This window comes from Carcharhinus amblyrhynchos, chromosome 2, assembly GCF_965287045.1.
Source record: "Carcharhinus amblyrhynchos chromosome 2, sCarAmb.v2.hapA, whole genome shotgun sequence".
Classification (NCBI taxonomy): domain Eukaryota; kingdom Metazoa; phylum Chordata; class Chondrichthyes; order Carcharhiniformes; family Carcharhinidae; genus Carcharhinus; species Carcharhinus amblyrhynchos.
In genome coordinates, this window is record NC_137325.1 from 81,011,662 (window position 1) to 81,037,834 (window position 26,173).

At 41.7% G+C, this 26,173-nt stretch overlaps 1 protein-coding gene across 2 annotated transcripts in view; it reads left to right on the forward strand.

Moving 5' to 3' along the window:
- calcr (calcitonin receptor) overlaps window positions 1-26,173 on the forward strand; it is a 269,497-nt gene that overhangs the window by 133,766 nt on the left and 109,558 nt on the right. Inside the window, exons 5-9 of one of the 2 annotated variants that reach the window (XM_080216792.1) lie at window positions 4,803-4,915; window positions 5,636-5,795; window positions 9,459-9,569; window positions 20,282-20,394; window positions 21,530-21,621. In XM_080216792.1, coding sequence (XP_080072918.1) covers window positions 4,803-4,915; window positions 5,636-5,795; window positions 9,459-9,569; window positions 20,282-20,394; window positions 21,530-21,621 — 589 coding nt within the window. The remainder of the gene's footprint in view (window positions 1-4,802; window positions 4,916-5,635; window positions 5,796-9,458; window positions 9,570-20,281; window positions 20,395-21,529; window positions 21,622-26,173) is intronic. The other variant, XM_080216801.1, reaches the window with a different exon arrangement.

Below are 26,173 nucleotides of genomic sequence, written 5' to 3' on the forward strand. Positions count from 1 at the left end.
ACCACCTTAGAATCACACTGCAGGGTGCAGAGAGTGGCACAGTGGTTATCACTGCTGCCTCACAGTGCCAAGAATCCGGGTTCAATTCCTGACTTGGGTCACCGTCTATGCAGAGTCTGTACATTCTCCTCGTATCTGCGTAGGTTTCCTCCGGGTGCTCCTGTTTCCCCTCACAGTCTGAAAGATGTGCTGATTAGATGCATTGGCCATGCTAAAATCTCCCTCAGTGTGCCTGAATGTGGCAATAGGGGATTCTCACAGTGACGTTTTTGCAGTGTTCGTGTAAGCCTACAGTGACTAATAAATAAACTTTAAAAGATGCCTGTCTGTTCTCGTATCTGTTGAATCCACTATCTCAGTTACTTTTTTTTTGATCGTCTTCCAGCCTACTGTACAGATAAGCCATGGTATCATGGCCATATACCTCTCTCTGCTGCTACCCTGCCACATATGCTTGGGCTGACAATTGACGTGTAACATTTAAGCCGCACGGGTGCCAGGCAATGATTATCTCCAACAAGTGAGAATCACACCATCTCACCCTGACAGTCAATGGTATGACCATCATTGGATCCCCCATTACCAAAGTCGTGAGGTTACCATTAATCAGGAACTTAATTGGCCCAGCCAAATAAATGCTGCAGGTTCAACAGCACGTCAGAGACTACAAATTTTCATTCCCCACAGTCTAACCACCTTATACAAAGCACACGTCGGGACTTTGATGGAATATTTTCCACGTGTTTGGATCAGTGCAATTCCAACAACATGCAAGAAGGTCGACGTTGTCCAAAGTGACCTGCTTGATCATCACCCCATCCACCAACATAATCTACCACTGGCACAGTGGCAACAGTGTGTATCATCTGCAAGATGCACAACAGCATCTCATTAAGGCTTCTTAAACAGCATTTCCAAACTGACAAGCTCTACCATCTAGAAGCACAGGGGCAGCAGATATATGGGAGCACCACCACCTGCAAGTTCTCCTCCAAGCTACACAACACCCTAACATTGAACTATATTGCCTTCCTTCATCATTGCAAAAATCTTGAAACTCCCTCTCTAACAACATGTAGGTGTACATACAACACATGGACTACAGTAGACCAAGAATGTTGCTCACCACTTCTTTCTCATGGGAAATTAGTATGGGCAATAAATTCTGACTTTCGCCATGATACTAACACACCAAGAGAAAAATGAAAAAGATTCAAGAGTGAAGGAGTATGGTACATTGAGCAATATGTATGGAGAGGTGCGGTTGTCAGGATGTAACATTTGAAGAGAATTCACTGACCTGGATGACTCATGTGAGGTCATTAAGTTCCTTTGCAACACAACACCTGTATTGTTAGGCTGAAACTGTTTGCAGTGACCACTGTGGCTATTTGCTCTCATTCCTTCTATGTGCCTATATGGAGATCTCCTAGCATCACATTCTGTACCCACCCCCACCCTACCACATTCAGCTCAACTCTTCACCTCCACCTCCTGAACTAGTACTGCACTAGGGAATCTGGAAGCCACTCTCTACTATACTGCACCACCTTTACTCTTCCCATAGACAAGTGTCTGGCCTACAACAGTGTTGTCCAAAGTGTTCACCACTTGTGGCGAATAGGCCAGGCATGTGGTAAATTGATGCCCTTAATCAGGTGGGAGATTTTAATCAGATAAACATTCAAATCCTGTGGCAGCTCATTCAACTGAAGACACAGATTTGTATTCGGTCCAACAATCCATGGCCAAGTCAAAAGTAAGTGAAATTCCTGAAAGAGAAACAACACTTAACATTAATGAGTGTAGTCTAGGTCCATAAAGTTACATGTTAAAGAGATCCCTGTTGTATAGATTGGCTTGAAATGGGACTCAATGGATTGGAAGACCGCAAAAGTAACACTTTTGTTGAAGAGAGAAAAGAGAAAGAAAGCTAGACTCCATAGGTCAGTAAGTCTAATGTCTATCATTAGGAAAATGCTAGAATCCTGGCATTGTGAGGTAGCAGTGCTACCCACTGTCGCTCTTATCCTTTGTACTTCCCAGCATACTACCATTCATTGTGTATTTTCTTGCCTTGTTAGTACTTGCAAAATACATCACCTCAGGGTTAAACATGAAAAATGTAGAATGTCTGAGATCAATAAAGCCCATTTCTTTGGTGATACGCTAAGGAGCACATTGACTCATTGTCCAGCATCCACTGTTCCATTTTATTAAGTCAGATGTACATTGAGTTCAAGTTATAATTGCTGCCAACTCCCCAGTAGCAAACTAATGGCGGTGAATTAGCATAACTATTTTTACCATATTTTTACATTTGCTGTTGAAACCAGCTTTTAATATTAAGAGGAATGTTTTACCAAAAGAGGACAGAACGCTGTGTCAGTTGTAAAATGAAAGTTTAAAGAAGAGCGAACCCAATTATGGACCATTCTTGTTGAGGTGGAGGGCATGGCTAAGTCAGCACTTTGCATGTGTCTTTGTTAGAGAAACTAATGCTGCCAATGCAGCAGAAAGGAAGAGGCAATAATTGTTGGGCTAAGAATACTAAAAAAAGGCTTGGTTTTCCTCCGAATAGAGAACTCATCCTGTACAAATGGAATACATTTAAGTTCCTGAGGAAAGTAAATGTGGAGATTTTGGACGGTCTGACCATAATCTTCCAATCCTTGTTAGATATTAGTAAGTAAGTGAGACAGTGCTTGTAGGGGCACTGAGTGCCAGGAAAATAGAGATTGCAAAGGTTATATCTCAATTTTTAAAAAGAGAGAGCAGATATTAAACCATTCCGCTGTAGGCCAGTCAGCCTAACATCAGTGATGGGGAAACCTTTGAGGACAATAATCTGGGACAAAATTAATTCAACATTTTGAAAGTGACTATCAGTATTGATTTGTTAATTGCAAATTGCATTTGACAAAATTGATTGTGTTTTTTAATGAAGATTGATGAGGGTAGGTGTCATTAATGCTTTGTTTATGGACTACCAAAAGGTGTTGAGTAATATTCATGTTAACAGAATGAAAGTTAAGGGGCTAAACATAAAGTAGCAGATTGGATATTAAGCTGGCTAAGGGACAAAAAGCAGAAAGCAGTGATGAACAGTTGCTTCTTAGTCTGGAGGGAAGTACATGGTGACATTCTCAGGGATCAGCATTAGCACCTCTACTCTTCAATATTTGATTTGAAACTCAACCTGCACAGTTATTACAAGCCTGAAATAAGCAAAGCTCATCTGAACGTATCTTCATGGGTCTGTTCTCAGGGGTAAATGAAGCTACAGATAATTATTCATTTGCTCATTTATTTATATTGGGATCTGAAAATAGTGCAATTGTTTTGACATTTAGAAACAGTGGAAAAAAAAGCCCAAAACCTTTCTGTGGAAATGGCAATGCCAATTAACTACCAACAGTGGCAATTAGAAATGTAAGTAAAAGAAAGAATAGAAACCCAAATAAATAAATAGAGATGAGACTGTTAAGATGAGCCAAGCTTATAAAAGTGTAAAATTTGGCAGGGCTTGAACAATCCCTTCTGATACAAAACATTGGCCTGAGTTTTTAAAAGAATCTCATTCATGTCTAAAGCTGCATGGTGGCGCAGTGAATTATCACTGCTGCCTCACAGTGCCTGGGACTTGGGTTTGATTACCAGCTTGGGTCACTGTCTGTGTAGAGTCTGCACATTCTCCCCATGTCTGTGTAGGTTTCCTCCAGGTGCTTCGGTTTCCTCCCACAATCAGAAAGATATACTGGTTAGGTGCATTGGCCATGCTAAATTCTCCCTCAGTGTACCTGAACAGGTGCCGGAGTGTGGCGACTCGGGGATTTTCACAGTAAATTCATTGCAGTGTTAATGTAAGCCAACTTGTGACACTTAAATTTAAGACAATGCAGTATAATCTGTTCCTCTTAATTAAAAATTGTTTAATTTAACTTTCCCAATAATAATAATTTTCTAATATTAAAGTAGAAAGGATCGAGAGCTTCAAGCTTTGAGGTGTCCAGATCACCAACACCTGCCCTGGTCCCCCCATGCCGACACTATAGTTAAGAAAGCCCACCAACACCTCTATTTTCTCAGAAGACTAAGGACATTTGGCATGTCAGCTATGGCTCTCATCAACTTACACAGGTGCACCATATAAAGCATTCTTTCTGGTTGTATCACAGCTTGGTATGGCTCCTGCTCTGCCCAAAACCGCAAGGAACTACAAAAGGTCATGAAAAAAGCCCAATCCATCACTCAAATCAGCCTCCCATCCATTGACTTTGTCTCCATTTTCTCCTGCCTCAGCAAAGCAGCCAGCATAATTAAGGACCCCATGCACACCGGACATTCTCTTTTCCACCTTCTTCCTTTGGGAAAAAGATACAAAAGTCTGAGGTCATGTACCAATCAACTCAAGAACAGCTTCTTCCCTGCTGCTGTCAGACTTTTGAATGGACTTACCTTACATTAAGTTGATCTTTCTCTATACCCTAGCTATGACTGTAACACTATATTTTGTATTCTGTCATTTCCTTCTCTATGAACTGTCTGTATAGCACGCAAGAAACAATGTTTTCACTGTAAATACACGTGACAATAATAACACAAATCAAATCAAATCAAACTTTAACACCAACTTCCCAACTTGTAAAATTTACATTATCATGTAATTGGGAATTAATTTACCTTTAAATAAAAACAACTTTAGATTATCTTGATCAGACTGTGTTATCTGGATTGTCTTGGCTTCTGTTTGTTTGTAAACTCAAACAATTACTGAAGTCTCATTTCTATTTTCTTTTCAGAAAAGGCTACAAAATACTGTGACGAAATGGGGAACTGGTTTAAGCATCCGGAAACTAATCAAACTTGGTCCAACTACACATTTTGCAATAGGTTCACAAATTATAAAATAAAGGTAAGTCTCACCCACCTTAAACTGATGGGTGAAAGCTACTGCCCCCCTTTCTCCATGCTATCAGTTAATGTTGAATTTCCATTACATTGAAGTTAACTCTGATTATTGTGTTGTCTGATATTATGTAACTATTAGAGCCTCTACCAAGTCATAAGTCACCTAGACAATTTTAACAATCAGGCTAACAATGCAAGTCAAACATTTTATAGTTTGCCATATCCAACCATGGAAGAAATAAAACTTAAGTAAATATATTTAATACAGCCTATTATTTATTAAATTTGTTACACTTCCTCAAGACTTTCAGATTTTCCTAGGCTTATCCAGTTAAACTGTCTTTTATGAAGGATTGTAATTGGATAAATTTCTAAACAAACATTTAATGTAGCTGCAATAAATTTCTGCACCTTTTGAATGCCCTGATGATCCCGATGATCTGTTTAAAGTGAATGTGTTAACACCAGCACAGAGAGAAAGTCAGTACAACTGCAATAAATCATTCAATAATGCTGGTTGGAGATACATTCCACAATGTCGGAGAGAGTTACGGTTGAAGTGTGAACAGAGTTATTCAGGCTGACATTGGAAAGAAAATTCACTTTGATCAGCAATTTTCACAGTTCTTAATGAGATTTGATTCAGTGACCAATTTCAGGAATCAACAGGCAATGGGTTTTTTTGGCAGCTAAATTTAAACACTGCGTCTTCTCTACCTTGCAGCGAACTATGTCAAGTTTTGCATCGACTGAAAATTATGATGAAATTACAACTGAGCCATTATCTGTTGAGACTGCAGAAAACCTAATAAGGCAAAAGATAATGGATGCACAGTTTAAGTGTTATGAAAAAATGGTTAGGGACGCTTCATATAACAAACCAGGTAAGAGACCAGTAGGTAGAACTTGTATTCTTTAATAACATGGTTACTTACATTTCTCCTTTCCTTCCGTTCTAGCTGATATTGTTAACGTCTATTTGTTCAGGTACTTCCCCTCTTCAATTCCATCATCATCATCATCCTCTCCTCAATAAAAGACTTCTTACCCCATCACTGGTGCAAATTACTGTCCATCTCAAAACTTCCTTTCCAAATTCCTTGGGAGGAATTTTCCCCCTCAATGCACTAAGTGTTTATTCCACTGGCAGCAATGATGGATTTTGTGCCATTTCTTCCTGTAGCCACAGCATTCATTCTGTTGGTGCAGTTAACACGCTGGATTGCATGTGAGTGGTTTCTGATGTTCCTGTCCTGCCGTGAACTCATTGCCTCCTTATTCCGGGTGCCATATTTAAATGAGCACATCCTTGAAAATGTCCCAGGACTTCTCTAAGGAAGACGTGTTTCCCAAAGGGATCAAGTAGCTATTCCAGAATTCAGTGTCACCTCACTGGACACAATCAAGGCCTGTCATGATGTCCTCTACTCCAGTGAACACTGGAGGAGGCTCGCAAACCTCACCATACCTGCATGGGTGGCAGTAGCAGTGGTGTTCAGTGCCAGTGCAGCATAGAAGAGGTCAGCCACCCAGTACAGAAGAAGGATTAATGATTTAATTTGTGCCGCCAGTTTAAGTCAGCTTTCTCCCATCTCTCAATCTTAATTTAAGTGCGTTTGCGGAAGGAGCCTTGTTCATAAACTTTGCAGATTCATGCTCTTGCTCTTGAGGCAGAGCAGTTCTCCTATCTCATCTGCATTTTGAAACATGAAGAGGTAGTGTACAAGATGTCTTTACTCATGGAGAAGGATTATCAATCGTTCAACTCATGGTGCTCTCTGTCTGTCAGCAGGGTTTTCGTGTTATGAGCCCATACTCCAAATTCACATGTGCTCTTGGCTGCAAACCACGTTTTTGACTTACAGAGTTTACGTCCGCTAATATCACCAATAAGTGGGCGCACCTTGCCAACTCAAGGTGCCGAAGCTCAGCCCCTTTCTGCCACGTTATTGCCCTGGTGCTTCCCTACAATCTTGATTGTTTCTGACTTGTAATTATGGCTTATCTCAATCTGAAACATAGGACAGAATTATCCCATTTTGATACTAGTTGCCTTAGCCAGGATGGGAATGTAGAATGTTTTCCGCTGAGGAGGCTGGCAGGAAAACATGCCAAACCTTCTGGCTCTGTCCTCATAAATTATGCACCCGGGCAGTGGCAGGGCAACCTGAATGGTGCATATTCCACCCTCGTGTCCTGGCAGTATATTGATAAGCATCCAACATCACTGAGCCACTATAGAAGAAAGAAGGTGGACCACCTGAAAATACAAATAGATCTCTAGGAGCACTCAGGCCAGAAGATGGATCTCCTGAGGAAGAGGATGGATCTCCTGAAGCTTTCTGAGGCTAGAAGAAGGATGCTGTATGGGACACCTAATGTGGAAGGCCTACCTGTAGGTGCTCCCCGCACCCACTGCTATGATATTCCTGGGTCCAGAGTCGGCCTCCATCCTGATGTCTGGAAACAGCCCCAGGCATTGTTCAATGCATGCCACGTTGTTCCAAATATGTTTCACACCAGCATGTCTTCCCATCAGCATCACAGAGAATCTGGCCTCTGTGTGTGTGTGTGTGTGTGTGTGTATGTGTGTGTGTGGATGGGGGGACAGGGGTGGGGGGAAGGTTGGGCCTTCATTGCATCCCTAAAGGAATGCAAATAGGGTTCATGTTAGCCTCTGCAGGTTTTCCAACCCACCACGGTGAGGCCAATGGAAGTTCCTGCTATAGATTCACACTGGTATGAAACTAACCTTCCACCATATTCTCCCCCACATCCGTTATCAAGCCTCCACCAGTGGGGACTTGCGAGAATTCCACCCATCATTATCACATCCTGGTGTTGCACACAATAACCTGCTGCACCATCCCCCAAGTCATGTTTCTGAGTGTAAACCTCCTCACTCCTACATGTCAGTGGATTCCTTACCCTGCAGCTCCTTCCCATATCTCAGGCCAGTTTTCCCCCTTTCCAAAGTGGAGACCTAACCCTGCAGACTATTAAAGCCAACCCACCTTACCTTTGGTCTGGTGGGTACAGACTTGCCTGTGACTTGCCCCGGAAAGTAATGTGGTGCTGCCTGTGAAGCCTGGCAGCTTTGTGTAATGCAGGATGGCGACCGAACCTCAAAGTCACAAGTGAAGTGCAGGTTGCTCGGTACATTATTACTCATATACTGTTGTGAAACACAATGTTCTAATTCCATGCCAATGTGCCCTAATGAACAAGTGTGGTGGAATGACTGTGGCTAGCAATCCACATAAAAGATGCAAATTTATTGAAATTTAATTCCCAATGTGTTGCAGCGGGGAACACGGCCTGCCATTCAAGTCTGCAGCAGAACATCGTGAACTGGTTTCACAATGATGTGAAATTAGTTTCTGACCTTACTGCAATATTCCTGCTCCCAGCTGTCATGATAGCTGCTATGGGCAGCAGTGGAAAATCAGCCTTTGATCATGTTATCATCTCCCATCTCCATGCCCACCTTTCATGGGACTCAATGTTTGAAACCCTCCAAATAAGATTCCATCCCCATTGCTGTACTGCTCTTACCAAAATCACAAATGGCAACCATGTGACTGTAACCAAGGCAAACTAACCTTCCTCAATCTATGTGCAGCCTTTGATATGGATCACCACATCATCCTCTTCCAAAACATCAGCTGTCATCCAGCTGGGGTGAGACAGCACTTATCTGCTTCCATTCTTATCAATCTAATGTTATCCTGAGAATGAGCTGAAGTTATTTTATTTCCTATTCCTGCATTGTTATAACCAGTGTCCCCCGGTGATCTATAATTTAACTCCTCCTATTTCTCAACCAGATGCTGCTCCTCAGAGACATTGTCTGAAAGCAGTGTTCGCTTTCACATGAATCTTGGTAACTCATTGCTTGACTTCACTACCGCTTTTCTCAACTGCTTCAATGTTTCTAAATTAAGTCCGACTGCTTATCTGACATCCAGTGTAAATTAGCAGAAGCTTCCTCCAAGTTATTGTTGGAAAGGCGGAAACCATTGCCTTTGATCCCCTGTTTGAGATTAAACCAGACTGTTAACAACCTTGAGGTCACCCAAAGTGCTGCTAATTATACCCTAATTTTCACCAAGTCCCTTTCACCCATATCCCCTAAGGTCACTGGCCAACACTGGCTCCTGCTTAAACAACTCCTCAGTTTTAAAATTCCTGTTCTTGTTTTCAAATCCCACCACAAGTTGCTCTCCCTAATCTGTGTCAATTCCCCCAGCTCCACAACCCTCTGAGATATCTCTGCTTCTCTCATTTCAATCTCTTAAACATCCACAACTTTAGTTGCTCACCATTTGTGTCTGGGCCTTCAGCTGCTGAAGCAATAGGTCCTGGAATTCTCTTCTGGTCATCTGCACTAATATTTCCTTATGTGGTTCAGTGTCAAAGTTTGCCCTATAAAGCTCCAGTGATGCACTCTGATATGATTTATTTCATTAAACCTGCTATATAAACAGACTTTGTTGTTGTTACAAATAACACTGGATTTTATTTGCCTGTGTTTTCTGACATTGCAGGTCTGTACTGTAACAGAACCTGGGATGGATGGTTATGCTGGGATGATACACCAGCTGGAACATTAAGCGTGCAGAACTGCCCAAACCACTTTGATGACTTTGATGAAACTGGTAAGTAAGTTACATCTTTGTACTCCTTTTATAACTCCTGAGCATCCTAGAACTGTTTATTTCCATAAAGCACTGAAATATTTATCATGAAAGTACTTCTGCAGAAAATCATAAACTCCTTACTGCAAAATGGAGCCCATGCTGAACACCATCTTGATGAGGAGTTAGCACTGGCGCATAGGGTGTGCAATAGTGTATAGGGTGTGCACTGGTATACAGGATATACACTGATGTCTAGGGTATGCACTGGCGTACAGGATGTGCACTGATGTTTAGTGTGTGTACTGGTGTACAATGTATGCAGTGGTGTGCAGGAAATGCGCTGGTATACGGGATGTGCGCTGATGTTTAGGGTGTGCACTGGTGTATAGGGTGTGCACTGGTGTAAAGGGTGTGCACTGGTGCATAAGATATGCACTGGTGCATGATGTGTGCACTTGTATATAGGATGTACACTGGTATCTAGGGTGTGCACTGTTGTACAGGGTATACAGAGGTGCATAGGGTGTGCATTGGAAGCATGCAGAGTAAACAGCTCTTGATGTCAGTTATGGGTGTAACACTGATCCCAGTGTTGCTATTTTCAACTTCTTTGCTCCAATTTCTATCACCTGGTAACGTCACACAGTTCATTCATTAAATGCTCAACAGCAGACAGGACCCACTCTGCCAGGCTTTTTGAAGGACCCCTCAACAATTGGAGCTTGGTTGCTGATTAATCTCTATTGCCTCTGAAGGAGTTTGTGGAAGTTCTTTGATATTTTGAGGAGTTGCTTAAGGTGAAGCTGTCAGGGAAGGGTGCTGAGTGTGGAGAAGGTCTTGGTTATGACAGCAAGGGCTTTGATTAGATCACTTACTCCCTTGTGTGCTTTAATTGCAATTTTCCTTTGTCTGCAGCATGAGGGGAATTTGGAGCCAAGGCAGTAAGGAAGCTGCTCATTAAGGAAGAAGTGGAAGGGGTGTGGGGGATGGGGGGGAGGGTTGATAGAAGCATTCTCAGCAGGAAAACATTTCTCCCAGAAGTATGTCTCTAACGTCCACCTGAGCCAAGGAAAGTGTGCTTTGTCTATACTTTGTAAAGGAGGAGCCCATCGAACTATAGTACCTGTTACAACCAGACCTGCAGCCTCAGGGCAAAGCAGCCGTGATTATGAAGATTATGAAGATAGAATTGTAGCATGAGGGAATTTACAGTACAGGAGGTCATTCAGTCTCTCGTGTTCATGGTCCCAAATAAAACAATTCCAGTTTAGCAGTTGTTACCCTTAGATAAAATCCTCTATTTCTGACAACATAATCTTACATCTCTTCTGTATCCTTTCCAGTGCAATTGTGTCCTTCCTGTTTTTAATATGTGGCACCCTGGTTAGCATTGCTGCCTCACAGAGCAACAAACCTAGGCTCGATGCCTGGGCTTGGATCACTATCTGTTTGGAGTTTGCACTGTTTCTTCCCACAGTCTGAAAGATGTGCAGGTTAGGTGCATTGGCCATGCTAAATTCTCCCTCAGTGCACCCAAAAACAGGAGGGACACAATTGCACTGGAAAGGATACAGAAGAGATGTAAGATTATGTTGTCAGAAATAAAGGATTTTATCTAAGGGCATAAGTTGGCATGAACCTGGCGATATTGCCGGTGAAGGGAGGGGAAGATCTGAACAGCTGCCAGAGTGTGGTGACTAGAGGATTTTCGCAGTAACTTCATTGCAGCATTAATGTAAGCCTACTTGTGACACTAATAAACTTAAACTTTGCGAGGGGCGATTTTACCATTGCATTGTTCACCTGTTTTTGGGCATGACATGGTGGTAAAGTAGGGAGGGAGAGGAGGCCCACTGCCACTCTGCAGTGATCAATGGGGGGAGGGTGGTGGGTTCATGATCCGTGGGGGGTGTGGAGGGTTGCGATTGGTGGGGAAGGAGGATGCTGCGATCGGTCTGGGTGGTGGAGATCAGCTGGGGCTGTGTCCCGGATCACAGGCCCCTGCAGAGGGAGGTAGTGCGCATATGTAGTACCTCCCTCTGCAGTCTTTCATGCATGCTAAGCCTCGACCACTGGCTTCTGCAGCGTGAATCTGACACGCTCAAACTCTTGCAGGCAGGTGCATATGTAGGGGGATGGGGGGAGCATAAAAACAGGCCTAAAAGTCAGATCTCCCAGTTTCAAGTCCACCTAGTACTTAAAATGAAAGTGGTCAAATGACTCCCATTCTGTTCAGGACCGTACACAGTTCTCTGGTTGAGACCTAAATAATGTTTTACACCATTCTCACATAATCTCCCTCCTATTATACTCCCTGCGTGGGCTAAAGAAAATTGTCCTATATGCCTTTTCAATCACCTTGCCTGCCTGTCCTGTTATCCTCAGTGATTCGTGAAAATGTACTCTATTCCTCTACACTACTCAAAACCCTACCACTTATTGTGTATTTTCTTGTCTTGGGAATTTTTTTCCAATAATTTGCCCACCACAGAGGTCACACTGACTGGCCTATAATTACTTGATCTATATATTACTCTCCATTTAATTAGGGTACAACATTAGCAGCCTCCCAGTCTATGACACAATGCTTATTGCTGCAAAGGATTGGAATGCTTAGAGCCTCGGCTATTTGTTTCTGTGTTTTTCTTCACAGCCTGGGGTACATTTCATCAAGGCCAGGTGATTTATCAACTTTCAAAGAGGCTAAGCTCCTGAGTATTTCCTTTCTCATTATCTTCACTCTATCCAACATTTCACCTTCCTCCTCGTTAATTACAATATCTGCTTCATGTCCTTCTTTTGTGAAGAATTATTCATATAGAGTCATGTCACATGCTGTTCACCTCCTTAAGTTTTCCTTGATTTTGCCTGTTAATATTTTTATCATGCCCTCTTTACTAATTTTCTTTTATTTTCATCCCTGTATACACTGCATATTCAAAGCCAATTCTGAGATTGGCTTTAAATTAAGGGGGGGTAGCTACAGGACGGATGTCAGGGGTAGGTTCTTTACTCAGAGGGTGGTGAGGGATTGGAATGCCCTGCCTGCTGCAGTTGTAAATGCGCCTAGTTTGGGGGCGTTTAAGAGATCTATGGATAGGTTTATGGACGAAAAGGGATTGGTATAGGCTAGTGGGTCATTGTTTTTGTAACTGGTCGGCGCAACATCGTGGGCCGAAGGGCCTGTTCTGCGCTGTAATGTTCTATGTTCTATGTTCTATATATACCTCTAGGTTTTCTGCAGTATTGCGCCCACAGTATCTGACAATGTTTGAATTGTTTTTGCCTCATCCTACTCTGTACATTCTTTGATATCTACAAGATTGAAAATCAAAGATCCCACCTTTCTTTTTTGTAGGAATATATTTTTTTCTGAACACATGCTACCTCATCCTTGAATGCCTCCCCACTGCTCTGATGTCGATTTACTTTCCAGTACCCGTTTCAAGACTGTTTCTGTAGTTGCCGTGGAATTAACTGCAACTAAATATAAACACTTTGGCCTGAGTTTTTGCCACGACAAATAGCCTTTCTCTTTTGGCAACCATCCTGGAAATTGGCAAAATCTTAAGTCCCACCACTGAACCCAGCATTTCCTATTTTCATGGGGGTGAGATTGGAGTTGGATCAGGATTCGCACATTTGTCATTCGTGGAAGTCGCTAACCATTTAAATCACCACAGAAGTGCAATTTTAGAAGAACAGGAATGTGGAATCCAGGCTATGCAAGTTAGTGCAGATAAGAGGATGTCTGAACTTGGTGTGGCGAGTTTACTATCAAATAAATCGGTTGGACTAAAACCTGGTGTTGTCAGACTTTTTACTGTATTCTTACCATAGCCAGGGTGCCCCTTTGGACACAACTTTGGGAGAGGAAAGGCAGCTTTTGGAATTATTAAATGTAAACACTTTTTATGCAAAAACTCTGGTGGAACTGCCAAGCTGTAAAAAGGTGTCCAGCTGCCTTGGAAGTGCCCAATTGCCCTGGAACTGCCTGGCTTTCAAGAAAATCCCCGTAAGGCTTCATTCAGCTATCAATCCTGTTAAAGTCATCCAGGAAGTGTCAAACTTGGCAAGGAACTGTTCAAGAAGTGAATTAGTATGGGAGTGTAAGGGTGGTGAGGGCATAAGTTGGCACGAACCTGACAACATTGCCGGTGAAGGAAGGGGAAGATCTGAAGTTGTATTCTCGTTGGTGAGAACTGCGATATTCAGTTCTTGAGGCCCCATTGGCATTCATGTGGACAGCAACACATCCTTGGCAGCATAGATAAGTTATGAACAATGTTGCATCTTCTAATTAATAACACAACCCATTGTAAACATTGGCATCAATATATTCTAACCCAAAACCCAAAGATACTAAAGCCATTAAGGACAGGTGTTCATAACATCTACCATAATATCAGGAAAGCAAGGTTCATTTCCAATATGGTTGTTCTGCCCTACAGACATAGTTAATCATTGAAACCTAATAATACATGGCTTTGTTTGAAGATGCAGACTTGTATTGTATGACTTCACTTGGACGAGACTCTTAAAATCCCACCTACGGTCACCAACAACTTCATTCTGCGAGCCACACCTGCCGCGAATCCAGGGCAGGTGTGGGCGTAAAATTCTAATGTAGTGTCGCATCGAGTTCAAATTGCCGAGCTCAAATCTTTTGGTTATTTCTTCAAGGCTACTAAGAAGCCCTCAGTTGCACAGTGTTAAAAACAAATACAATTCCTTGAACCAAGATTGATGGTAGTTTTAATTCAGTCATCAACACCTGTTCATCACAAACAACTCCCACCAGCAGAAGTTCAAACTGAAGTGTATAAAAAGTGGAGAAGATAAAATCCATAAATATTACCTCAGACCAAAATAAAACTCTAATAATCAGTTATTGAGATGATAGTGTGCCTTTAAGAAATTCATTTTCATCGTGTAAAGGATATATTTAAAAGTCAGCTCTGTTTTATATGGTGCCAATTTGTCCTGCAGCAGACAGCTCCAAATGTTGAGAATGCAGGATAATGACTGATTTTGGCTAGAGCTGTGTTGCTTAAACAGAATTAATGTATTACTTAGGTTACCCTTGGGTGTTCAGAGTAGGATTTGATTAGATTGGTTAGCAGAGTCATGTGTTGATGGATGGAGCTATGCATGAAGGAAAGACAGTGGATGTCTTGACCCGAGATTGGAAAATCCCCCTTAGGTCAACAGAAATTCCCATTGTCCACCCTCGCTCATTTTGATTCCCATGGTGGTAGAATTTTGGCGAGCGTTTTAGTTTTATTTTTAAAATATCGAGAGCAGTTGCTGGCTGGAGTTGTTTAAATGAGCTGTCTCTCGCTATCTAACTCTCTGAAGGTTGTGAATTTTTGGAACTCATTTCCCTGCATAAAGTGATTGAATAAATTTAAGACAGAAGTCGATAGTCTGTTGTCAAAGAATGTGGAGACCACATCAGATAAGTTTTTCACTCAGAAGATGGTCGGTGATTGGAATTGGCTGCCGTCGGTGGTGGTGGAGGCAAATTCGATAGGGTCTTTCGAGACACTTCTGGATGAGTACATAGAACTTAATAGAATTGAGGGTTATAGGTAAGCCGAGCAGGTATGGATATCATCAGCACAACTTGTGGGCCGAAGGGCCCGTTTGTGCTGTAGGTTTTCTATGTTCTATGTTCTAGATTAGCAATTATCTTACTGATTACCAGAGCAGGCACAAGGGGCCAAATAGCTTTCTCCTGTTACTCATTCATAATTTTGTAAGAGGCACAAGTCACAGGCACCACTCCATAATTTTGGCGTGAACTTAACAGAAGGGCCACAAATAAGCACTGGACCTGTGCGCATTAACCCAGATATATATGGAGAGGCAGGGGAATAGGCGGAAGCATTCTGGGCGGAAAGGCCAGAAGTATAGATTTCCCAGTCATTTGGAAGAAAAGGACAGATTTTCATCAGGTTTCCCAACCAGCAGTCAACTTGATTCAATGGCTGCCCCCCATTTGACTTGATAATATTTATAACAAGGCCGCAGAAAGCATTGAGGGAAGTAGGAAGAGGTTGTGATAAGAATGGTGGAGGGTCATGATGAGGGGTAGAAGGATTGTGAGTGAAGGGATTTAAAGCATGGCTTTAAATTAAGGGGGGGTAGTTATAGGACGGATGTCAGGGGCTGGTTCTTTACCCAGAGGGTGGTGAGGGACTGGAATGCCCTGCCTGCTGCAGTTGTAAATGCGCCTAGTTTGGGGGCGTTTAAGAGATTGGTGGATAGGTTTATGGACGAAAAGGGATTGGTTTAGATTAGTGGGTCAATGTTTTTTTTTTAAAAATAAGACTGGTCGGCGCAACATTGTGGGCCAAAGGGCCTGTTCCGCGCTGTAATGTTCTATGTTCTATGTTCTATGTTCTATACCAGTGAGAGATCACAGGACGGAGCATTAGGGAGGGTGAGACATCATGGAGGTGGTGTGTTGGGGAATCATGGGAGGAAGCAGCTATGTTTGTCGAGCTTGAAGAAAGCACCCATAAGCAGTTGTGTAAGTACACTTATGTTGTACAACCAGCTCTTCTCGTCACCTTTTACCCGCCCAGTTTTCCAAGCCCCAGAAAACCCAGCTGAAAAGTTAAGAAACATATAAAAGTAGATACACATTATAATGTTCTACTGACTGACTTGATCTCTGTTGAAAGCAGAAGGATGGAAGTAGCTTAGGGTTAAGTTTGAAATCTTTCAAACTTTAACTTCTCATCCAAACCCAAATCCATCCATTATTGGGGTAAAAGTATTTTGATTGAGTTAAATTCTAAAGTGGGATTTCCCTACTTGGCCTTGTGCAGGTGGAGCACATAGCTGCCCAGTAACGTATGGTGTGAGGGATGACACCCTTTGGGTAATTAGACTCTGAATTATGGTGTGTGATGGGTAATACTGACTCAGCTGCACATTGATACATTTCCCTAGTTTCATACCCATTTTCCATGTCTCCGTGACCTGAAGGGAGATTTAGCGGTGTTAGTGGCAGGGGTAATTGTGTACTTAGGGGATGATACTGTCGGACAATGTCTCTGTAAAGTGGGGCCTTATTCTAAGCATGGAACAGAAATATGCAAAATAGAAGCAGAAAGAGGCCACTTGGCCCTTTGAACCTGCTCTATTATTCATTTTGATTATGGCTGATCATCAAAATCAATATCTTGATCCCCCCCTTTCCCCCAAATCTCTTGAAATTTTTAGCCCCAGGAGCTGTATCTATTTCCTTCTTTAAATCACACAATGTTTTGGCCTCAACTACATTCTGTGATAGTACATTCTATAGATTCCCCACTCTCTGGGTGAAAAACATTCTCTTCACCTCAGTCCTAAAACGTTTATCCCTTATCTTCAAAGTATGACCCATAGTCTGGACTCCCCCACTATCAGGAACATTCTTTCGGGATCTATCCTGTTTAATCCTGTTAGAATTTTGTACGTTTTTATGAGATCCCCTCTCACTCTTCTAAACTTCAATGAATACAACTCTTCCCATTTAGGACCCGCTCCCCCCCCGCCACCCCCCCAACCTCCCTCTCTGAGTAGAGAGGGACAAATTCAGTTCTCAGTGAATGAGAAGATAGGACAGGAATAAGTTTTTTCCTAAGCAGTATGATGGACTATAGTTTTAAAAAATGGTAAAATTCTTGCATTTTACTTGGGGTAATGGTTCCTTTATAAGCTAAATTTCTATGAAAGAAGTGTTTCTATAAAACTCTGCCAGGTTCCAATAAATAATCATGTGACCAAATTGCCTGAGAGTTAAACAATAGGAAAAAAAGTGAACCAGAATGAATTATAAAGGTGAGTGGGTTCTTGGGCATAGCTCTATGTTCAAGCAGTTTGTGTTGTTTTGAGAACAATTTCACTGTAGAGCAAGCAGAATTCAGTTGATATTGTGTATGTGTTGGTTGAAAAGGTTTTTTTAAATTACTTTGATAACAGGGGGCCTCTACTAACTATAAATTAGATTTCTGGAATAGCCAAGCCGAGAATAAAGAGAGAGAGCATTTTGGATGCAAAATTCCAGAGTTAAAGAATTTTAGAGCGAACAGAATTCTGAACAGGTTACATTTAATTGTTAATGGGAAGAATACAGCCTTGGGACAGTTAGAGTAGATTTGAAGGGAAAACCTTGATGGAAATAAATAGAAGACTGAAAAGATCACAGTCGACAAATCTTTGACACAATGCCCAGATCAAATGGTTAATCTTCCATTTTCTAATAAGTACCTGACTAGAGTTTGGGGGATGTCAGTCAAACGATTGTGAAAGGAAAGTTGAGTTCGAAAGTTTGGTTAAAAGTGAAGGTAGCTGTGTTCATTGTACTTTTTATATGTAAATGACTACTTAAGAGACTGTGTGATTATTAGTTTTCATGTTCTTTGATTTTGTGTAGTAGAATTATTTTGTTTTAAATCATGAATATTGTGGTTTTATTGCTTTAGTAACTGGGTTTACAGGTTTGATTCTTAAAAAAAACTTATGACTGATCTCTACTGAGATCATAACAGTTGCTAGAAATTTAAATAACGACCACTAGAGCAGCCTCACCTGTCCCTCAAGTACATTTGGCTATCACACCTGTGTTTTCTGATCTACCCTGGATCCCAGTGTGTCAAACCCCCAAACTCAAACTTTTTAATCTCTTGTTCAAATCCCTGCATGGCGTCACCTCTCACTGCCTCCATAACATTCTCTATCTTTACACCAGTTTGATATTTTCTGAACTATTGTGCATTTCCCATTCACTTCATCCGCCATGGCTATAGCTGTCTTGATCCGTTCTGAAACCATTCTGCTACTCCACATCCATCTCCTCCTTTAACCACACCTTTAAATCCACTTTTTTAATCAATCTGTTGGATGCCCTTCCTAATATCACCTTCTTTGACATGAATTTGATTATTGCCAGACAGCATCCTTGTGAAGCATCTCTGGGTTGTTTTCTGTGTTAAATATGCTACATAATTGAACTTTGTTCTTGAAGATTTGCTGATGCAACCAATAAACCTTTTCCAGTATTGTATCACGACATAACTGTAGTGATTGGTGAGATCTCTTTAGATAGAGAGCTGGATCTTACTGCATGAAATGGCTAAGTTTTTCTTGAATGAATGGATGGTTCAACTAGCATTGAAGTACATTGACTCAAGCTAAACTATTGCTGAAAGCTGGTATTGCATAATAATCCAATTAAATCTTCATGGCTGAGTACATAAATAATTCATAATTTCTGAATCTATTATAAAAATGTTAACAAGGCCAATGAAGTATCTCTATCTTAGCTGGTCTGCTGTGCATGATGTTGCAGTTAATGCTCCTGGCCTCTTTTTTTACTGCTGCAGAGTTACTGATAAAGTTGTGCTGGTATCCATTAATTTATCAAGTTTAACAGAATCTGAATTGCTTTGAAAACACTAGATAATTTAATTCGTGTTTATTTCTTTACAAATAGAAATATAGAAAATGTAGAAAATTTAAGATCAATAAAACCCGTTATTTTAGAGATACCCTAAGGAGCACATTGCCCCATTGTCCAGCATTCACCATTCCTTTGATTTCCTGAAGCTATAATTGCTGCCAATTCTCCAATAGCAAATTAGTGGTGGTGAATTAGCTGAGCATTTTTATTATATTTTTCTGTTTGCTGTTGAAATTATTCTTAGAACCATAGAACCCCTACAGCACAGAAGAGGCCGGTTGGTCCGTCGAGTCCACACCAACTCTCTGAACCATTATCTTATCCAGTTCCTCCTTCCTATCCCTGTAACCCTACACATTTATAATGGCTAATCCATCTAACCTACATATCTTGGGCCACTAAGACGCAATTCAGCACGGCCAATCAACCTAACCCGCACATCTTTGGATTGTGAGAGGTAACCGGAGCACCCAGAGGAAACACACGCAAACATGGGGAGAACGTGCAAACTCCACACCGTCACCCAAGATCAAAATTGAACCCAGGTCCCTGGAACTGTGAGGCAGCAGTGCTAACCACTGTGCCACCATATCACCCTTCGAGGAATGTTTTACCTAAAAAGGACAGAATGCTGTGTCAGCAGTAAAAGGACAGTTTAAAGAAGGCTGGACCCAATTATGGACCATTCTTACAAAGGTGGAGGGCATGGCTAAGCCAGCACTTTGCACGTGTCTTTGCTAGAGAAGCTGATGTTGCCAATGCAGCAGAAAGGAAGAGACATTAGCAATAATTGTTGGTTTGGCAATGTTAAAAAGAAGCATTGACAAGGTTGGTAGTCCTCCAAATAGAGAACTCCTCACCCTGTCCAAATGGGATGCAACCTGAGTTACTGAGGGAAGTAAGAGCTGAAATTCTGGCCCCAATCCTCTAATTTTCATTAGATATCGGGAGGATGGTGAGACAGTACTTGAGGGGCACTGAATGCCAAGGAACTGGAGATTGCAAAGGTTACATCTCTATTTAAAAAACAGCAGATGGGTAAAACTTTCAACTGTAGGCCAGTGAGCCTAATATCAGTGATGGGGAAACTTGAACATCAAATTCCCAACTTAATATAATGGTTACATTGCCAAATTCAGATAATTGGATAATTCAATTTTCTTTACATAAAAGCAGATTTGGATTATTCAGAGTAGACAGCATGGGTCTAGTTTATATTCACTTCTCTTTGTAAAATGGAACAGTTGCTGAAATCTTGTCTTTACTTTCTTTCCAGAAAAAGCTACAAAATACTGTGATGAAACGGGGAACTGGTTTAAACATCCAGAAACCAATCGAACTTGGTCCAACTATACGTTTTGTAACAAATTCACACATTATAAACTAAAGGTAAGTCTCACTGACCATTAACTCAGCATCGATATAAGTAGCATTTGACACTCCTGGAAGTGTGGGTGTGTGTGTGTGTGTGGGGTGGGGGTGTAGGAGGGGGGGGGATGGTGGAGGGGGTAGGTCGGGCATGGTACAATTGAGAGATCGGATAGGAAGGTGCTGGGTGGCATTTCTGCCACTTATCCGGCCCTCCTGATTTAGTCTAGGGGGAGACAGATTGACTTTCAGGAGGCCTTCCCACCTGGAAACAAGTTAAGGCCTTTAAGTGGTCCTGGGCCACATTTGCCCACATCCCACCTGATGAAGGAGCAGCACTCTGAAAGCTCGTGATTCCAAATAAACCTGTTGGACTCTAACCTGATGTTGTGAGACTCCTTACAGAACAATGATTTCAGGCACAGAGAAACATGAGCAAGCAGAGTGCATTTCATGAGCACTGCACCACTTTAGTGTTTGAGTGGGAGGGAATGAAAGGGAGATGGTTGAAAGTGGCCATATAATCTATCCTTTGTTTATTCTAGAAATAGTGGCCCCGTACTTTTTTGGCGAAGGTCTATTCAGCAAGTTTATTCTGATTCCTCTTTTTTCATGTCTATAGTACTTTATTTCCTGGATCACATGAGGGCTAATGTTAAATCAGCCCACTGTTATCTCAGGTTTTTAGTTGGTATCCTTTTATCCATTAGCATAACCTTTGTTTAGTTGTGTTCCATTTCCTTTCATATGATTCATCATTAGAACTGGAGTAAAGTAGGTTCTTTAACAAACTTCAAATACACCCTCAAGAGCAAAGTGGGTTAAGTTGAACAAATGTTCACATGTGATGAATGCCACAAGAAACATTGAAACATGTTATAATACTTCATGTGAACACACATTTTGACTCAGCCACTTACATAATATTAAATGTCCGTACAGATTCTAGGAAATATAAAGATCTTTTGAAAATCATCACACCAATGCAATTAACTTCTTATACTCATTTCAGTTGCTTTTTGTGCACTTTAAATGTTCAACTAAATTCCAGGATAATACTTGGCGAATGAATAATAAATATTTTTTTAAAAAGACATTGGTTCTGTGGATGCATGGCTTTCCCATTGTAAGTGATGTTATCTTTTCCTCTTACCAGATGGCACGCATCCTATACCATATGGCTGTGGTGGGTCACATACTGTCAATTTTATCATTATTGATTTCCCTGGCTATTTTCTTCTATTTCAAGTAAGTAGATCAACTTTCAGCTAAATCTTTCCAATCCAAACATGAAGAAATGTATAACTAATGCATGGTGGCAACGTAAAACAACAAGTTTCACCCTTTGTTCAAATTCTTGACATACTTTACGTATCCACAGCAATCTGAGGTTGACTGGCACTTTTCAGGTCTGAAACCTTTGGTCCATTTGTGAGTATGCACAGATGTGTATGATCTGGCTGGACTAGCCACCATCCCCCAGGGCAGCGTTAATGTGGCAAATACAAAGTCAGACTTGCACAGTAAGCAAGTGGTTTGAGCCTGATTGATGAGATGGCTGATCAAGCCAATCTTGCTGCAAGTGGATCTGGAGGAATGCCAGTGCATATATAGGATTAGTGGAGAACACATTAATGGGTTTCTCAACCAGCACATCAAGAACAGCGAGCTCAATAGGCTTGTCCAGTTCAAAGGTGAATTTAAGCACAGGATGGAGTACATTACAGTGTGTAAGAAAATTCCAACATGCAAATGCAGATTCAGAAATAGCAAATGTATCATCTATATATTGGAAATATGCTCGGGATAGGAAGTTAGGGATCATGCCATCAAAAATGCATTTCTCCTGGAAATTGGCAAAGATGTCAATGACAGCTGAGTCTGGCAGCTAATCCTGACAGCACCATATATCTGAACGTACATGATGTTGTTCCAGCTGAATTCAACACAACTACTGGCTGAAACCAGTTCAGCCCTGAATCAGTCAGACAGACATGCCTGATGAAGTGGAAAATTCACTTGAAGATCAAGGGTGAAATCAGTCTTTGTTGGAGAAAATTTCTCTTCAGACGCTTTTCTCCAAACGGCAAATGGATCAATGTCCTTCCTAACCTCAAGGGGTTTAGTATAAAAAAGTGGAGGATACATTGGATTAGTAAGTTGTTATGATTCCAGCTACTAATACTGGATGGATTGAAACTTGGCTTAATAGATTCTAGCTTTGATTTTTGCTTAGGAATTGTGGAGGAAAGTTGCTAAACAAATTCACAGGTGTCTGCTGATGAACATTTAACACAAAAAATAAAGAATTTCTTAAACAAGAAAAATGAACTAGATTACACTAGACAAAAAGATTAGAAATATCTTAATACAGTGACAATATTGTCCCTTTAAGAAATATATTTTAATTATGTTTCTCTGCAGTTTTTTTAAGCAGGCCTCGAGTTTTTGTTTTGTTGCCATGGTTTCTGCACCGGTGTCCTCTAAGTGTTGCTGAAGCAATACAATAACCACCTTGTTTATTTTTAATCTGGCCTAGTGCAGTGTCCTGGGTTTTATGACCCTTTCGAAATTGCTGGTGGCGAATGATTGATAGGTTATGTGATGCCTGCATGAACAGCTTTTTTTCACAGTAAAATTTAAGGTTTTAATTTCATTTTGGTCAGAACCTGCCTGGACTGCAGACTGAAAAACTGCAATAGGATCTACTTCCACTTTAAGATGCATAGGCTGTCTTTAAGAGGTGCAGGCTAGCTGTAACTTGTGTCAAGTACACATGTACCTAGGCCTCCTGCTGAGGTGCAACCAGTCAGCACCGTATTTAACATGATGATGATGGGCACGCAGCACAAACTTTGTGTACAGTCTGCCTCAACTCTACTGAGTGCAGGATACTGGCTTACCATGAACCTGATGCCTACCCATGGGACCCGCGCAACATTTAGTTTAGTGTGCAGTTGGACATTGTATACAAAAGAGGAGATAAAAAATTATAAATCCTTAAAATAATGAGCTGGACTTTTTAAAATATATCTTGGTATAAATTATTGAATTAGCTTGGGTTTGGCACAAATGTGCCATTTAATTTTTCTGTCTGCTGAGATGTCAATCTACAGTGATGCCAATTTATATCTCCACAGGATTCTCTTGCCTTTCTCATAGTGTTAACTATATTCCTTTTAACATCTGATCAAATAAAGCACAGAATATTGCCAAGATAATCCATCAGTCTCACACTGGGTCAGAGTGATATAGCTATGTACATCAAGGATATTTGTCTTTGTATTCATCCAATAAACACCCCACATGTGACCAACAAAATGGACAGAAACTCTTCAGTGAAAATATGAACCTTGTGGGCAGGTGGAATTTACACAACTGAAAAAATATGTACTGTTTCATGCTGGGAATCTTTGTTAAACAATCAAAGTGCAAGTTACTGTTTGCAGGGTGTTTAGTGTTCCATGGCAGGCAGTCCTTAAGCTTTCAAACACAACATGACTTTTTCGTAACGTTTTTGATTATTTGATCACTTCAATGGTTTTTGAAAAGAATTACGTTCAGAGATATTTCCATTCATTTTAAATACACAAAAAGCTGCCATTGTCAAATAAAGAAATGCAATTTAGCTTCCAAATTCCAAGTAAGACGTTTTCCTCCCTGAATATGAATAATCTGCAGGTTTAACTGGCACAGGAGAATATTCTCACAATCAAAAGGACAGACACAAAGACATTTCCAGCTATCAGCTTCACCCCAGCTGTTATAGGTTTTTTTTCCCAATGACTGCGCTGGATTGCTCCAAAAGCAATTCCCGAAGAGGGCTGAGAACATTCCAACACAATAAAAGAAAGTTAGCCAAAAAATTATTGGGCCATTTGGATCCGATGACACAAATCCTATCATTAAGTCAAAGATGGAATCGGTGAATAGGTTTTTTAAAAGCTAGATGAAGACAGTGGTCAAGAATTTCTGCAAGTATCACCCTGAATCAGCCAAACCAAGATCAAAGATCGAAGAATTTAAAATGCAAGCTCTACTGAGTTTAAGTAGAGTGTCTGTGATTCGTAAATCTGGTTTAATAAATTGCATTCAGAGATGACCCTGCCCACAAAATTGGCCAGAGCCCCAGGTTGAATTAATAAGCATGTGGCTTTCTGCCTGTTGCAATCTTTCAGGCAGGTTTTTCAAACCAAGCTCATTTTTTGGGGGGTGCAAACACTCTAGTGGCATTTTTTAATAGGTTTTGAAGCTTTTATTTTCAAAATATTTAATCTACAAAGAAACTGAGTAGCGTACTGAGTATTCCTCTGGGCCAATGAAACTAGAAAACAGTTATGTATAATTTTTTCTCCAGATATTTGAAGAGTTACCCACATGCTGTGGAACAGACACTGTTTAAAAATCATATTTTTTGTGATAAACTGATGTCAGCTCTATTAATAAAACCATCAGAGGGGGGATTCTTCCAAAAAATATTCTGAATGCCAAAACTGGAGTAAATCCCACTGTTTTTTTTCAGCAAGATTTTCAAAATGAGTCTCCCCGACAATGTGAGCACTGCGGATTGCACCAGCGTTAATCAATGGGTGGAGCCTATCCCCACTGGAGAGGCTGGCAGCATAGCACTGAGCGAGCCACTGCACATGTGTCGACCTGTCAGTGCCGAGGTTGGCGCACGCACAGTAGCCCTGCACTGCCAGCCTCCCAATCAATGGCAGCTCACTCGCTGGCCAGCCCCGTGACTCTTCATCACTGGCTTGCAGAGCCCCCCAACATCCCGATGACTGGCATTCTGGATGTGTCTGGGCTAGCCCTGAATCCGCCCCACCCCCCCATCCCTCTACCCGCTGACCCACCTCCCTCTTGCAGGCCAGCCCCCCCGCTGTCGTGGCCAGCCCCAATCACAGGCCTCAATCCTCTGTCACCTCCAAGTAGAGAGGCAACGGGACCCCTCACCCCCACAATACCTACCCCCATAGGTCATGCCCCCTCTGGACCTGCCCTTTAGGCACTGCTCAATGTCCAGTGGGCAGTGCCAAGGTGACCCCTGGGCATTGCCGCAGTGCCCCTTGGGTAGTGTCAGGAGGCCAGGCTGACACTGCCAAGCTAGCAATGTCCAGGGGTCACCTCCCCTTACCCCTGACTTCCTGGGCAGTCTCCGTGGTCTCCCTTCACTCCAGCAGGGTCGGACCACCAACTTCCCGTTAGTGGGGAGCTGTTGTAAACCCTGCTGGAGTGAAACATTCCTTGGGTGGGGGTGGGGGGGTGGTGTGGAGGTGGGAGTGGGCAGGCAGGCGGATGCAGGAGGCTGGTGGGTCAGGAAACTTCAGTCCCAGGCCTGCTAATCAAATGCAAATGAACATTAGCATAATTTATACAACTCTTTGCCAATTTCTGACACAGAGCTGATGACGCTGAAAATCCAGTGACCGGAGACGAGCGAAGGCCATGGGATCCAGTGGGAAGTCCAGTACATGGCCTCCGCTTGAGTCTCCTGGCCTGCTGCACTACTCTGGAATCACCCCTTCCCCCTCCCCAGGTGACTGCTTTTAAATATATCTTGGGATATGTTTAAGGCAAGATGAACAATGAACAATTACATTCTATTACATTCATAAATTGTATTAGTTCAGGGAAGATTTTGTATTTGTGTTTATGCAAATATGCTTGATAGGAAATGTGAACATGACGTCACTTCAGGAAATTTCACTCATAATTTGCACTCTTTTTGCCAATAGCCCCCAAAGTGGAAACTCCAACCCAGTGTTTGAGGACTGAGGAGAGGCAGTATAATCTG